The following is a 14,542-nucleotide window of genomic DNA, read 5'->3' as shown; positions in this document are numbered from 1 at the left end:
AAGGCGCGTCTACTGGCTAGCAAGTTCTTCCCGCCCCCAGTCGAGGCTGATCTAAGCGACATAAACAGCTCTACTCCCCTAGCCCCTAGCATCGCGGTCCAACAGGAGGTGTCCGAGGGAGAAGTAGCCGCTGTGCTAAGGAAGTTGCCGGCGAAGAAAGCCCCGGGGCCGGATAGGATCCCAAACGAGCTACTAAAGAAGTGTAGAGATCAACTAGCCCTAGCAGTTGCAGCGATCTTCAACGCCTACCTATAGACCGGATACCACCCGATAGCTTTTGAACAATCGACGACAGTGGTCCTACGCAAGCCGCAAAAGGAAGACTATACGCAGGTGAAGTCGTACCGCCTAATTGCGCTCCTTAACACTCTTGGGAAGGCGCTTGAGAAGCTGGTTGCAACGAGACTCTCCGAGGCGGCAGAGGAACACTCCCTACTCCCGGACACCTAGATAGGTGCGCGCCCACAGCGATCGACGCTATCCGCGATGGAACTTATCACCTCTCAGGTAAAGGCTATCTGGTATAAGAATAGGGACAAGGTGGCTTCCTTACTTAGCCTAGACATATCGGGAGCCTTCGACTACGTGTCACACCCGCGGCTACTCTACATCCTAAGGTCGAAAGGACTCCCTAAGTGGCTTGTCAACTTCGTACGGTCCTACCTCCAAAACCGCAGTACGTCGATCCTAGTCGGCCAGTATAGAAGCCTATTTCAAGCAGTCCACACTAGAATCCCGCAAGGCTCAACGCTAGCACCTATTCTGTTCCTCTTCTTTATAGCGACGCTGCTCCCAGCCCTAGAATCCTAGAACACCGCTGCGAGCGGCTTCGTAGACGACACAAACATCCTAGCGTGGTCTTCCTCGACTAAGGAGAACTGTAGGCTACTAGAAGAGAAGCACAAGATCTGCGAGGACTGGGCTAGGAGGTACGGGGCTCGGTTTGCCCTAGAAAAGTACAATCTAATACACTTTACGCGCCGGCCACGGTTCCACAATATGCAAGCTTCTATCCAGATACAGGGGCACACGACTAACCCGGCAAATCAGCTCAGGATCCTCGGACTATAGGTGGACCCGGCGCTACGGTGGAGGAAGCACGTATAGGCAATATTACGGAAAGCTGAACAGAATATAGCATTATGCTAGAGGCTCACTACGTCTATATAGGGGGCGGACTTCCGGCAGTCACGACTTCTATATACGGCTATTGTACGGCCAGTCCTTACCTATAGCAGCCAAGTGTGGTCCTTAGGCGAGAGGGCCTGCCTATCGAAGGGACTCGTCGCGCCGCTAGCGAAGATCCAAAACCAATGCCTAAGGAAGGTCACCGGGGCATATAAGTCGACACTAACGAGGATGCTTAAGCACGAGACCGCTATACCGCCGATCGACCTATACATCCAGGGACTACGGACCTCCTACTTAGGCAAGTCGGCACAGTACCCAGTACAGAAGGTCATCGCCAGTACAGTCGTAAGGGCCCGCGAATTAGTACTAGCGCACAAGGGCATTCGACCCGGAAACGAGCCGAACTACCGGGCAAGGGACGAACAGCTAGTAACATAATAGGAAGGTGAGAAATCGTTTGTAGAGCAACTATGGAAAGAGAGGTGGAACAACCAGGTTGTAGGGCATAGTGGACGCCCTTAGCCAGCGGGACAACCTAAGGAATGGTCAGCTACAAAATCCGCGGTCAAGCACCCCCCGAAGCTCATCCACTACCGCCTTACGAGGGCACAGAGTAGCATAGCAACCCAACTGCGAAGCGAACACATCGGCCTCCAGGGGTACCTATTATAGAGGAAGGTTCTAGGATACACGAATACTAGCTGCCCCTACGGCTATCGCTCCCAGAACGTACGGCACGCACTCCTCGTCTGTCCGAGGTGGTCGCTAGGAAGGGGGGAGTGGATGGCAAAGGCGAGGAACCGGACGATTGGGGCACTTCTTAACAACGCTAAGGACCTACGGCGCATTACGAACTGGATACTAGAGAAGGGCTGGCTAGAACAGTACCGCCTAGTAGGAGCAGTGCAGGAAGAGAGGACACGACGCAGCGCGACGAGACCGGCTAGGAGCGGGGGCTAACGGGGTAGTGACATGGACTACGTACGTTTAGAGGGAAAGCTAATCTAGACAAGGAGTAGTCGGGGGCGGGAAGGGTTTTCACCTATTCGGGTTTCCCTTTGTACATAACAATAGATATATACCTGCATAGGCCGGATAGGGTCCTAGAACAGGGGAATGACAAATCTATCTATTTCAGGTTGTGGAAGGAGTTCATGCTCTGCTTCTTGTCGAAACGGGCTTCACGTCTGCCGTCCATTAACAACGAATGGGCCTCGTTGACGCCTGGAGATTCTTAGTTTATTGTTGACCTTGCATATGCAGAACACAATGGCAAATCATGCTCATGTGATTGCCACGCCGCACATTGGTACACCACAACATATTGCTGTGTTTGCCTAAAACGGATGGCTCGAGCCGTGGATCTGCATTTCTACACCCACACATCCACCCCACCATCTCGAGCGCTGCTGCAAACAAACGGGATCGCGTCCCAACACGATATAAAAGCGCGAACAGCATCCCTTGAAAACGACCCATTGTCTCACGCCATCACCTTACCGCACTACGCATCACGAGCCCTATCATCAAGACAATGGGTCACAAAAAGCCACTCGTTTGTAACGCTCTGTTCGAAGGGAAGCCTATCGTGGCGGTCGAATGCAAGGTCTTCGAGGACTTCGACCAACCTCTCATGGGCATACGTCTATGGTTCGCCGAGATCAACCGACAGATCATTATCGGGGTGCCATACTTTATGGATGAACCTTTTGCAACTCATGGTCGTGACGCCTGCACCAAAGACTGGGGGAAGGAGTGGCACCAAGAGGCAATCGATGCCTGCCAGGAAGCTGGATTCAAGGTTGCAGGGGACAACTATTATTATTTCTACGGAAACAAACAGGAGGTTCTACGCAGGCTTGCTAATTTCTTCGAACGGACTGGGGACCGCGCTGTAAGCCAGGGGCATGATAATTACAAGTGGTGGGGTCACCTTTCTGCTGCGCTGGTCGGCCACGCTCTGGAAGACGCGGATGGGGGTTGGTACGACGCGACATATGCCAATATGGACGAGGACAAAAGGGCCAAGGCTGACCAAGTTGAGGAGAAACTGGCGGGTGGATATCAGAGAATGGGAGACGGACGGATTATCCAAAGATGAAATGCTTGTGCACAACGAGCCTGCGAATTGTCAAAGGGGTGGGAAAATGAGTAGTGTTGTCGTCCATGTGTCAAACGTGCACTGTCGTTCGCTACACCTTCCTCGAAAAACTGCTCTTCTCAGCTTCGGCTTTCCTCTTCGATCAGCACGGCACTCAGAAGCCGCGTACCCGTACGGCCAACAAGCTCTCCTCGCCCTCTCAGAGAGGAGTAGCTGTCGTCTTGCCACGAGGGTACGCAAGAACTTGCATTCGGCCCACGGTCAATGGCGACCCGAGGGTAGGAGCGATGGAGCTTGATGTATCCAGAGCTATGACCAATGTCTTATAGCAGGTCGTGAAGTGCAACCTCACCATACCTCTTCTCCTTCATTCACTTCGTTTTGCATAGCATTGCTTGCTCTCAATTGGCTGACTACGACAGAACCATACTACTTTAGGCAGGCAGAGCAGTCAACGCAAGCATGGGTCAAGAACAACAGATCAACGCGACCAACGGCACCAATGGTGTTGCGGCTTTCACTCCAGACAAGCCCAATTCAGCACTGTTCACGAATGAGAAGCGTGAGATATTCATGGGCACATCACCCGAGCTCAATCCTGGACCGGACGAATGCATAGTACGCATGCGATGCAATGGAATCTGCGGGTAGGTGAACAAGAAGACAGATCGCTAGCAGGTCACTAATTGCCCTCCAGCTCCGACGTCCACTTCTGGCACACAGGCCGAATTGGCCCTCTCATCGTCGAGAGCGACCACTGTCTCGGCCACGAAGGTGCAGGTACAGTCGTCTGGGCAGGCGCAGAAGTCAAGCACCTCAAAGCTGGCGACAACGTAGCAGTGGAACCTGGTGTACCTTGCAACCACTGCTTCCAATGCTCCAGCGGCAACTACAACCTTTGCGCGGAGGTCGAGTTCTCTGGAGTTCCACCTCACCCAGGATCGATTCGAAGATGGCATGTCCACCCTTCTAAGTTCCTTCACAAGCTTCCTGAAGGCTTCTCTTTCTCGGACGGAGCCTTACTGGAACCACTCAGTGTAATCCTCCACGGCTTCGAGAGAAGTCCCATCAAGCTCGGCGAATCAACAGTAGTCTGCGGCGCAGGACCTATCGGCATGTGTGCTCTCGCAGTCGCGAAAGCTTCCGGCGCCGCTCCTATCCTTATGACGGATCTCGACGCTGGCCGTCTAAAGTTCGCGAAAAGCTTTGTACCAAACTGCATCACATACCAAATCAATACAGCAATCTCCGCCGAAGAGACAGCAAAAGACATCCTCAAGACTCTAGAAGCCGCAGGCGGCGACCAGCCCCGCGTCGTGTACGAATGCACCGGGGTGCAGAGCTCGGTCGTAACATCTTGCTACCTCCCTCGCGCAGCGGGTGAAGTCATGGTGATTGGTGTAGGAAGACCAATCATGAACGACATTCCGTTCATGCATATTTCGTTGGCAGAGGTTGACCTCAAGTTCATCAACAGATATCACCATTCGTGGCCCGCGGCGATTAGGCTGCTACAACATAAGGTTATTGATTTGCAGCCGCTCGTGACGCATCGGTTCAAGTTGGAAGAGGCGGATAAAGCGCTTGAGGCAAGTGCGGATCGGAATTCGGGGAGTATCAAAATCCATATTGAGGACCTGGACGACTGAGATGTGACCATGAGTTGAGGATCTCGTGTGAAAGTAATGGCAGCGAATTTGAGCGATGCAGTTTTCCTCACACAAGAGTGTTACTCACAAGCAACGCTAAACAGCCGTGACATTCATCGATCCAGCCACAAACTTTTCATCCTTCCCCATCTCCTCCTCAACAGAAACCCCATCCCGCACCTCACCCTCAATAGTCTCCATCATTGCAACCCCAAGCTTCGCCGCTTCCTCCTCCGTAAACGTTCCATAATAATCAATCTCATCCTTGACCCCAAATCCATCCAGAGTCCAGACCTTGTTCAGACACCAATACACCGTAAAGCTCACCGTAAAGCCAAGAGGAAATGCCAGATAGTAGAGATTCGTGCAAGCCTCCGGGACAATAACTCTCGGCGTTACGGCGTGAGCGAAGCCAGGTAGGAGGTATGACCAGCCCACGGCCCAGGCGATGAAGGCGCGCCAGTTGATGCCGTGCCAGAAGTAGTATAGGCCGTCCTGGCCGGGGTGGTAGAGGTCGGAGAGTTTGATGATGCGGTGGCGGAGGGTCCAGTAGTCGCAGACCATTATGCCGACCATGGGGCCTAGGAAGACGCCTGAAGTAGATGTTAGTGGTGGATTGTGTTTCTTGTGGGGCGGATACTTACTGTAGGCGCTCAGTACACTGACAAAAGTGCTGGCAGCAGATAGCAGCTGCCACGGACACATCGCGATACTCAGAACGAGACCGATGTACGCTCCACGGCGGATGTTGATGAAGCTCGGTGCTAAACCAGCCATGTCCATACCCGCCGAGAATGCATTATCGACAGTGTTGATGGCGAGTTGACAGATCAGTAGACCGCATCCAGCAAAGAACGCGGCACTTCTCGACTTGGGATTGTAGTCCGTATCAAGCCATTTCTGCACAAGGTCCGGTGGATTCCAGATTGCTTCCCCGTAGACTTCCTGTGACGCTGACGCACTGAAGCATCCAAGCGACGGCATGATAGCGCCAAAGACGATGATGGAGAACCACTGTCCAAACACCTGATCACCCGGTCGCCTCGCGAAGCGAGAATAGTCCATCTGATTCGTCAGTCCAACAGCAATTCCACCTATCACGGTAGTAACCCCATGCACAATGGCCCATCCGAGCTCTGAGCTGGTCGTCGTTTCCGCCGGCTGTGTCAGGAGTGGACCGCCGCCGCCTGCTGCAGATAGAACCCAGATGACGATGGAGAGGAGCGTGATGGCTGTCACGATGTTCATTCCCAGGACGACCCATTGTAGCTTCTCTGGTCGGATGTATAGCAGTGGAATGATGAGGACGTTGAAGAGTACCCATCCGATGAACTGCTTGGCGTTCATGTTGGCTGAGGCTGGGAAGACGTTGCCCATGTTTTGGTAGGAGGGGAAGATGGCTGCGAGGATGTTTTGGACGCCGAGGCCGCCGGTCCAGGATTGGACTGCGAACCATACTAGAGACAGGATCACACGCTGGACGAGAGCTACGTAGTGTCTGTCGTACTTTATTAGCTTCGTCGTTGGGAGGTTGATAGCGAGCGAATCGCACCCGTATATGCCCCACACATATCTGCTAACTACTGGGAACCCAATATGCCATTCAGCACCAAGGTAGCCGTTCGTGACCGCGACTGCTGCGATGATGAACTTCCCGAGAATGATGGCGATTATGGCCTGCCAGACTGCGAGTCCTGCGGAGACCAAAGAAGCGCCAAGCTGAAAGTTGCTCAGTGTCATCTGATTCAAAGCCCAGAAGCTGATATATGCCCATCTCGTCCAAGTCCGTCGCCATGGCGGCAGTGGTCGCAAGTCCTCGCTGATCCAGACGTTGGCCACGCTGCGATCATTCGATGGTATCCTGATGAACTCAATGATCCGCCTCAAAGCCGTGTTTTCGTCACAGCAAAGGCTGGATGGAAAGAAGGAGAGGACATAATCGGCGACACCCTACCTGTGTCCGACATGTTGATACTGTACTCTGCTGCGATGCTCCAGGTTATCGCACAACGACGAGGTCCTGATAGGCAAAGTCAAGCATCCCGGGCGAACACCACAGCCCCGCCAGCACGGTACTTGCGATCTCGAAGCTTCATTGTTGCATCGGCGAAGAAGCTCTCGTGCTGTTTGTGCTTGTTGGCCGGCGGCGAAGGACGATGTTGGAGATGAGAGCAGGAAGGAGAGCAAGGACTGAGCAAAAACACCCCTCCCGAAGTTCAACCTCGGCCCTCTCCAAACTCCAACCATGGCGACCATTGGTTCACATCTTCCAGCACCTGCATGCTCACCACATGGCATCGGCAGTCAAGAATAGTTCTGCCGTGGTGATGGGCCGTAGGCATTGCAACGCCGGCGGGACAGGCAAGCAAGCTGGCAGCCCGGCCAACACACTGCGTGGAGCTATACCAGTCGCTGCTGTGGTGCGCAGTGGCTATGTATCTTCTCCTTGTGGTGGCAGTCATCCTCGCTGTCGTGTTCAAGTTTCGTATCAGCGGGGCTTGCAGTGTGTATCGATGCGGCCATGACCAGCAGAGCAGTAAAGAGCATACGCATTGGCGTAGGCGTTGGGGGTATGTGCATGCACTGCGATTGACGATCCTGGCTGACAAGAGAAGGCACGAATACTGATGCCGTTGCCATTGACCCCTCTCAGCAGTTCGAGAGCTCCCGCGGTGTGCTCGCCCACCACAAGACGCCCACCACTCCAGATGTCTCAGCGGGGATCGAAGCCGCCGTACGAACAGTAATCGCGAAGTCGGATCTGCCCTCCGACAGTATAGCGAGTGTTACAATCGGCACAACCCACTTCATCAATGCCGTGATCGAGCAAGATGCGAGACGCCTTCGCCGAGTGGCCGTCCTACGAGTCTCAACGAGCTTCCTCCGAGAAGTGCCTCCGTTCTCCGAGCTCCCCCCAGGCTTGACCAGTATCATCAAAGGCTACGTAGGCTATGTCGATGGAGGACTACATATCGACGGCTCGGAGGAGTCGCCGATCCGGGAAGAGCAGGTCGTTGCAAGATGTGCAGAGATCAAGAAGCTAGGGCTGAATGCGATTGTCGTTGTTGCTGCTTTCTCGCCCATCGATGACCACTTCAGGCAAGAGGATAGAGTCAGGCACATTGTGGTGCGAGAGATACCGGGAGCACATGTCATTGTTTCGCACGAGGTGGCCAATATTGGTCTCATTGAGCGCGAGAATGCTTCGATCCTCAACGCAGCTATTCTGAGATATGCCAAGCGGAGCGTGAAGCGTTTCAGACGAGCTATGAAGGCGCTGAAATTGACATGCCCTCTGTTCTTGACGCAGACCGATGGCACGCTTCTGGACTCGGCAGCAGCAGCGAAAATCCCGATTCGAACATTCTCATCTGGCCCTACCAATTCGATGCGTGGAGCTGCCTATCTCACTGGCCACGAGACTGAGAAGTCTTCTGCGATTGTGGTCGATATTGGTGGCACCACGAGCGATGTTGGTGTGCTACTACCATCAGGACTGCCAGGACAGGCATCGGCATATGCAACGGTTGCTGGCGTTCGTGTCAACTACTCAATGCCGTCGCTACATTCCATAGGCCTCGGTGGGGGCTCTATCGTGCGTGAAGCGGAAGGAGAGGTTGACGTCGGCCCAGACTCAGTTGGCCACTGTCTCACGAGAGATGCCCTCGTCTTCGGTGGCACCGTGACGACCGCATCCGACATCGCCGTCGCTGCTGGCAAAGCAGAGATGGGGGATAGGGCAGCGCTCAAATCACTCAATCCGAGACTGGTGGAGCAGGCGCAGGATAGGATCAAGGCTCTGCTCGAGGGTGCTGTGGATATGATCAAAACGTCACCAGAGCCGCTGCCGGTGCTCGTTGTGGGCGGTGGTGCTGTACTGGCCCCGTCTTCACTCAAAGGTGCATCACAGCTGCGGCTACCTCCTTATCACGATGTCGCCAATGCAGTCGGTGCAGCCATCTCGAAAGTTGGTGGCATCGTCGACATTATACAAGACGTGTCAGACCAGACACAGCAGCAGGCAATTGAGAAGGCGAAGACCATGGCAATACAGCGAGCTGTCGACGCGGGTGCCATTCGGGAAAGTGTCATCATTGCTGAGGTTGAGATGTACCCAGTCAGCTACATTGCCAATCAACTGCGCACCATTGTCAAGGCTGTTGGCGAGCTCGATATCAACATGCAGCATGAGCAATTAAATGAAGGCGAAGGAGACGATGCTGATCAAGAAACGGAAGCAGCCAAAGACTTTGCAGTCAAAGTCATTGACGAGCCACCCGTAGATCCATGCACTTACAAGCCCACGATCGTCAAGCATAGAACGACTGGCATACTCGAATGGCACATCACTGAGACAGACATCAACTACCTCGCAGACGGCTGCTACGTCCTTGGCTGTGCCGGTGGTGGTAGTCCAGCTGCCTCACGAATACAGCTTCGAGATATGCTCCGGGCTGGCCACAAGATGCGTGTAATCGATGCATCATCCCTCAAAGACAACGCCAATATCTACTGGGGCGGACACATGGGCTCGCCAGCAACCTCAAACGAGCGGCTCCAGTCGCTGGAGACGATCCATGCATTCCGCGCACTGATGGAGTACCTCCACGAAGATAGCTTCGACGCCGTCATGGGTCTCGAGATAGGTGGCGCCAACGGTCTCGAACCATTCCTCTGGCGGCTCATCACGATTCTTCGACCGCCCTGTCATCGACGGTGACTGGATGGGACGCGCATATCCTACGTACTGGCAGACCACAATCGCAGTACATGCCCCTGGCGAGCTCGCTCCATGTGCTATCGACTCGGGCGATGGCAAGACGATTCTGATGACAAAAGCCTCGAATGACGAAATAGTCGATCGTGCTCTACGTGCCAGCTGCGCAGAAATGGGTAGCAGAGTCGGCATGGCAGCGAAGCCTACGACGACGCAGAAAGTTCGAGACTTTGGTGTGCTGAACACTGTCTCACTCGCATGGCGGGTCGGACGTTGTATTGCCATAGCGGAGGCGACGAATACGCTCTCGACAGTTGCTGAAGTAATCGTGCACGAAGTCGGTGGCGAGAAGAGTGCAAAGATCCTCTTTCGCGGGAAGATTGTCGGAGTCGAGAGACGCTTGTTCAAAGGGCACTCTTACGGCAGCATCACGATCGCCGGCCTTAGTACGGACGAAGAAGAGGATGCTGGCTCATACATCAAGCGCATGCCCGCCGTCGCCACAACGGGCACTATCACGATCCCGTTCGAGAACAAGAACATATACGTCGAGCACACCGCTGAGGATGGCGAGAAGACGATGATTGCGTCGGTCCCTGACTTGATCTGTGTTCTTGACACCGCCTCGGGCAGGAGTCTAGGTGTGCTGCCGGAGTTCAAGTATGGGTATAGAGTCACTGTGTTGGGTATCACCTGCAGTCCTCGCTGGTCGGATACGAAGGCTGGCTTGAAAATTGGAGGACCGGGGGCTTTTGGGTATGATATACCATACAAGCCGTTAGGGGGGTATGTCGAGCCTAGGAGTGTGATTGAGGAGTTTGCACCGGTGTAGTGGAGAGTACTCATCCATATCAGTACTGCGAGACGGAAGCCTACACTTTGCAGGCCATATCATATCGACACTCAACCCCCTACACCACTTCAACTCTTGCCGCAGCATCCTTCTCAACAGCCACAGACAACCTCCTAACCTCCTCAATAGCCTCAGCTTCCAACGCAGGCTCAAGCCCAAGCTCTCTCCGACACTCCGACAGTAACCTCTGGTCTGCCTCTCCGGTGTGACTGCCAAACACCCTATCCATATCTTCCAGCGTTGCACCCTTTGTCTCCGGCAGAAAGAACCACACCCATACAATCCCAGCAGTCAAGAATACAGCGAAGAAGATGTACGTCCCCCACTCCCAAGCCTCGAACATCGGCGGGACGAAGAATGCAATGGCGAAGTTGTTGAGCCAGTTGCTTGAAGCTCCGATCGAGGCGCCTTTGGATCTGATTGAGAGTGGAAATATTTCAGAAACGAGCGTCCATGATGCTGGTCCCCATGTGGCACCGAAGGCGCCGATGTAGACCCAGATGAAGGAGACGGCGGTCCAGCCTCCAGCTCTGTGGCTTGGCCAGTCGTGTTGTAGTTTCGCGACGATGATGCCAGTAATGACCATGGCGATGAGCATAACGACTGAGCCAGCGAGCAACATCGACTTGCGCCCGACTTTGTCAATGACTAGCATTGCCGGAATCGTGCTGACGAAAAACACGACCCCGGTAACTCCCGTGGCGAGTAGTGCCTGTGTACCACCCGTCAATCCAAAGCTCTGGAATACGCTCGAAGCATAGTAGATAATTGCATCAATTCCGCTCCATTGCTGAAAAAACATGACCAACCACGCCGTGGAAACACGCTTGAAATTGTCCCAGGAGCGTACGATGGCCACGTACTGAGCAGCCTCCCTCCTCAGCACACTCCGCTTTTGCGGCTCGCTCAAGTGTGGAAAATCTCGATCAAAGGCCCTTTGTTCGAAGATTGCTTCTGACTTGATCTCGAGGTACTCGACCTGGATCAGCGGATCCTCCTTGGGGAGTTTGCGTAACCATGAGAGAGTCTTGATGGCTTCGTCGTCGCGGTCTTTCTTGACGAGCCATCTGGGGCTGAAGGGCATCCACCAGATTCCGAGGGCGAGACAGACTGCTGGGATGCCTTGGATGATGGAAGGTAAGCGCCAGGCTAGGTCGGATTGACCGTCGCCAATGCCGCCGATGTAGTTCGAGCCATATCCTACCCAGAAGGATAGCATAATGCCTAAGATCGTTGCAAATTGGTAAAAGGACACGAGGAGGCCGCGGAGCTCGGGGGTTGATAGCTCGGCATTGTACAGTGGACTGCCGTGAGGTCAGCATAAAGACACGAACACCACTGTATCGCACTTCCACCTACCCAACACCCGAAAACGTACCCGCGCCAAGCCCAGTGAAGAACCTTCCAGCATAGAGCAACGAAGAGTTATGGTAAGAAGCGCCGCAGTAGAGATAGCTACCAAGGATGACCCAAATACAAGCCGAGAACATGGTATACTTCCTCGAAAAGACTTCGCCCAAGATTCCGGCTGAAAGCGATCCGAGAATACCACCGAGCTGCAACACAGAGGTGAGCCATCCTTGTGCGCTTGAAGAACCTGCAATGTCCGGAAAGTTGTCGATGAAGCGGGTCATGACGAAGGATTGGCCCAGGACGCCTTGTTGGTAGCCATACTCGAAGCCTCCAAAGCTGTCACCAATGTCAGTATAGGACTTCTGGGCTCGCCTCTCTGAGCTTACGATGCGAAGAATGCTATGAAGATCAGCTTTGGGTTGTGGAAAAGTCTCGTCCATTTGGTCTTCTGAGCGGCTTCGACTCTTGCGATGGCTGCCGCTGACGCCGTGTTGTCTCGGTCTGTGTCTGACGTGAAGACGTATTCTGAAGGCAAGGTCTTGGCTAGTGAAGCGTCATCTGTCCTGGCCTTGGTGGCGTCCATTGCGCTCGACTTCTCTAGCCGTATATGATGAAGACTACTCAAGACAGAGCCATCACTCAAGTCGAGATGTTGGACGGGTGTTGTACTCCATCGATGCTAAGATCGTATTCGCATTTTCAGCATAGCAGCGTATGCGGCTAAACAGATACAGGCATTACGCTGGCTACGAACTGCCAACTCCTCGCGGTGGGCATTTGCAGACTCCAGATACTCAGTCTGGCGGAGCATACTGCCGCGAAAATGTGCTTGGTGCATCATGATCCCGGTATATGTCTCCACATCTCCAGAGACATTACCCCGAAACTCCACATCCAGCACGCGATGCGACTTGCGGAGGATCCGCACAGCGCTGTCGTGGAACTGCAACGTCGAGCAATCGAGCCACTGGCTTCGCTGGAGGCTTTTGCTTTCGGCCATTTCTCGCAGGACCTAGGAATGGGCGCCGGTCCATATATCTGTCTCAATATATTTCGAAATTCTTCTCAGATCGCGCGGCCAGCTCTTGCTTAACCCAGCTGGCAATGCTAGATACCGCTTGCATGATATCGTTAAGGTGCAGTTGAAAGAAGCCTTGCAATTGCGACGGTGTGAAGGCGTCTTCCGGGATCTCCTGCGAGAATCTAGCCGCTAGCATCCTCAGCTGCTCCACGGAGACATGTTCGTCAAGGCTATCCGCCTTCTCCGCTGATTGACGAGCCCAGCTGAGCAGATCGGGAGCGAACATGCGCATGAACATTTGCTCAGCAGATCTCCTGCTGATGTTGCCGAGGTACAGTTTGAAATCAATACGGCCAGGGCGAGTAAGAGCGCTGTCGAGCTGATCTGGCTTGTTTGTTGTCATGATCACGAGCCTACCTTCTTGCGATCCAACGCCGTCCAGAACATTGAGCAGGCCGGAGAGGGTCACGTTTGAGATGCTTGGTGTCGCAGAGCGTTCGCTTGCACTGTCGTAGATGGGGCGCTGTTCGAGGCGCTGCTCCCGGCTGGCCCACACAGCATCGATGTCTTCCAAGAGCACTATGCAACGAGGCGGGATCTCCTGGAACATCTGCTCAAGATCGCCATCGCTCGCAATGCTTGGGATCTTGACCTCATACAGATCTAGACCGAATTCTCCCGCAAGTGCCGTTGACAGCGATGATTTTCCAGTGCCAGGTGGGCCGTAGAATAGGTAGCCTCTTCGATAGGGCATGCTACGACTTTGATATAGCTTCTTTGTCCTAGGATCGAGATAGGTGCGTATATCAGAGAGAAGTGCTTGCTTAATGCTGTCGTCAAAATGTACGGTCTCCAGCCGGCGCAGAGGCTTGCGATACTTCGCCTTCCAGGAGAGCCCATAGCGATCTCTGCTGTAGATGATCACATAGAACTGTGCTTTGCTGTCTGCGATGTTGCGGCACAAGGTGGTGAACCTCCTGATGGGATCCGCAGAGAGACCCAAGCAGCTAATAGTCAGCTCCTCGCCACCAATACCGTCGTATGTCGAATCTTTGATGCCAGAATGAAAGCTATCGAGTGAGCGACTCACGCCAAACAGCTTCCCGCCGTGCCAAAACCACGCAGACTGCCAATGAGGAAAGTACTGCACAGATCGCGGTGTCTTCTTCAAAGACGAAGCCGGATCAAGATCGTGACCGACCTCAGTACGCGCAGTCTGGAACCGTAAATGTCTTGGTTCAATGACATTCTCCAAAATCCAGCTGCTGACACTTCTGTTTAAAGGATCCCCGGGAGGTATGGTCACCGAAGCCAGAAAGAAACGTTTAACGGCAGTGGCAGCTTCCTGCCAAGCATGTCGCAGAAGCCTCCAAGCGGTAGGCACGACGCCGGCTATTGCAATTATCGATCCGAAGTGAGTGAAGTCCAGCTCGTGAAGGCGGGTGAGTACCGATGTCCGTAGTAGCTCGAAAGAGTGTGGTGTTGTGAGGATGGTTGTCGCTCCTCCGGCATGAAATGGCTGGGCCATGGCAAGAACCTATTGGTACAAGAAATCAAACATCTGAAGACGCCTCCCTTAATGACTAGTAATACAATGCATGATACAAGGAGTGCACAATTGATGGTGTTCGTGGAAAAGTTGAGCTGCTGCTTCTCCTTTTGCTTCAAATTTTGGAAGGCTGACGCATGAATGGCACGGACCATGCGGAAGAAGTCG

At 53.8% G+C, this 14,542-nt stretch overlaps 6 protein-coding genes across 6 annotated transcripts; 3 read left to right on the top strand and 3 right to left on the bottom strand.

The window, feature by feature from the left end:
• Window positions 1–2,665: 2,665 nt before the first annotated feature.
• On the top strand, window positions 2,666–3,232 carry CLAFUR5_20178 (uncharacterized protein; the record flags this gene model as incomplete). The annotated part of the gene is made up of 1 exon (XM_059463015.1): window positions 2,666–3,232. One exon carries the CDS (start codon window positions 2,666–2,668, stop codon window positions 3,230–3,232), a length of 567 nt encoding a protein of 188 aa, XP_059318963.1.
• A 462-nt stretch (window positions 3,233–3,694) lies between these two features.
• Window positions 3,695–4,881, top strand: CLAFUR5_04301 (L-arabinitol 4-dehydrogenase; the record flags this gene model as incomplete). Its single annotated transcript, XM_047903449.1, has 2 exons — window positions 3,695–3,879; window positions 3,930–4,881. The coding sequence occupies 2 exons, from the start codon at window positions 3,695–3,697 to the stop codon at window positions 4,879–4,881; spliced, it is 1,137 nt and encodes a 378-aa protein (XP_047760667.1).
• Window positions 4,882–4,977: 96 nt separating this feature from the next.
• Window positions 4,978–6,621, bottom strand: CLAFUR5_04300 (Transporter aclS; the record flags this gene model as incomplete). Its single annotated transcript, XM_047903448.1, has 3 exons — window positions 4,978–5,474; window positions 5,526–6,379; window positions 6,434–6,621. 3 exons carry the CDS (start codon window positions 6,619–6,621, stop codon window positions 4,978–4,980), a joined length of 1,539 nt encoding a protein of 512 aa, XP_047760668.1.
• Window positions 6,622–7,402: 781 nt separating this feature from the next.
• On the top strand, window positions 7,403–10,430 carry CLAFUR5_04299 (Putative D-/L-hydantoinase subunit A; the record flags this gene model as incomplete). Its single annotated transcript, XM_047903447.1, has 3 exons — window positions 7,403–7,451; window positions 7,497–9,587; window positions 9,649–10,430. The coding sequence occupies 3 exons, from the start codon at window positions 7,403–7,405 to the stop codon at window positions 10,428–10,430; spliced, it is 2,922 nt and encodes a 973-aa protein (XP_047760439.1).
• Window positions 10,431–10,509: 79 nt separating this feature from the next.
• Window positions 10,510–12,387, bottom strand: CLAFUR5_04298 (MFS glucose transporter mfs1; the record flags this gene model as incomplete). The annotated part of the gene is made up of 3 exons (XM_047903446.1): window positions 10,510–11,755; window positions 11,811–12,140; window positions 12,191–12,387. 3 exons carry the CDS (start codon window positions 12,385–12,387, stop codon window positions 10,510–10,512), a joined length of 1,773 nt encoding a protein of 590 aa, XP_047760440.1.
• Window positions 12,388–12,847: 460 nt separating this feature from the next.
• Window positions 12,848–14,353, bottom strand: CLAFUR5_04297 (Mitochondrial chaperone BCS1; the record flags this gene model as incomplete). The annotated part of the gene is made up of 1 exon (XM_047903445.1): window positions 12,848–14,353. The coding sequence occupies one exon, from the start codon at window positions 14,351–14,353 to the stop codon at window positions 12,848–12,850; it is 1,506 nt and encodes a 501-aa protein (XP_047760297.1).
• Window positions 14,354–14,542: the final 189 nt, after the last annotated feature.

The sequence above is a fragment of the Fulvia fulva genome, chromosome 4 (genome assembly GCF_020509005.1).
Source record: "Fulvia fulva chromosome 4, complete sequence".
NCBI classification, from domain to species: domain Eukaryota; kingdom Fungi; phylum Ascomycota; class Dothideomycetes; order Mycosphaerellales; family Mycosphaerellaceae; genus Fulvia; species Fulvia fulva.
The sequence above is the reverse complement of the archived record's forward strand: the minus strand, read 5'-3'. Positions and strand labels throughout refer to the sequence as shown.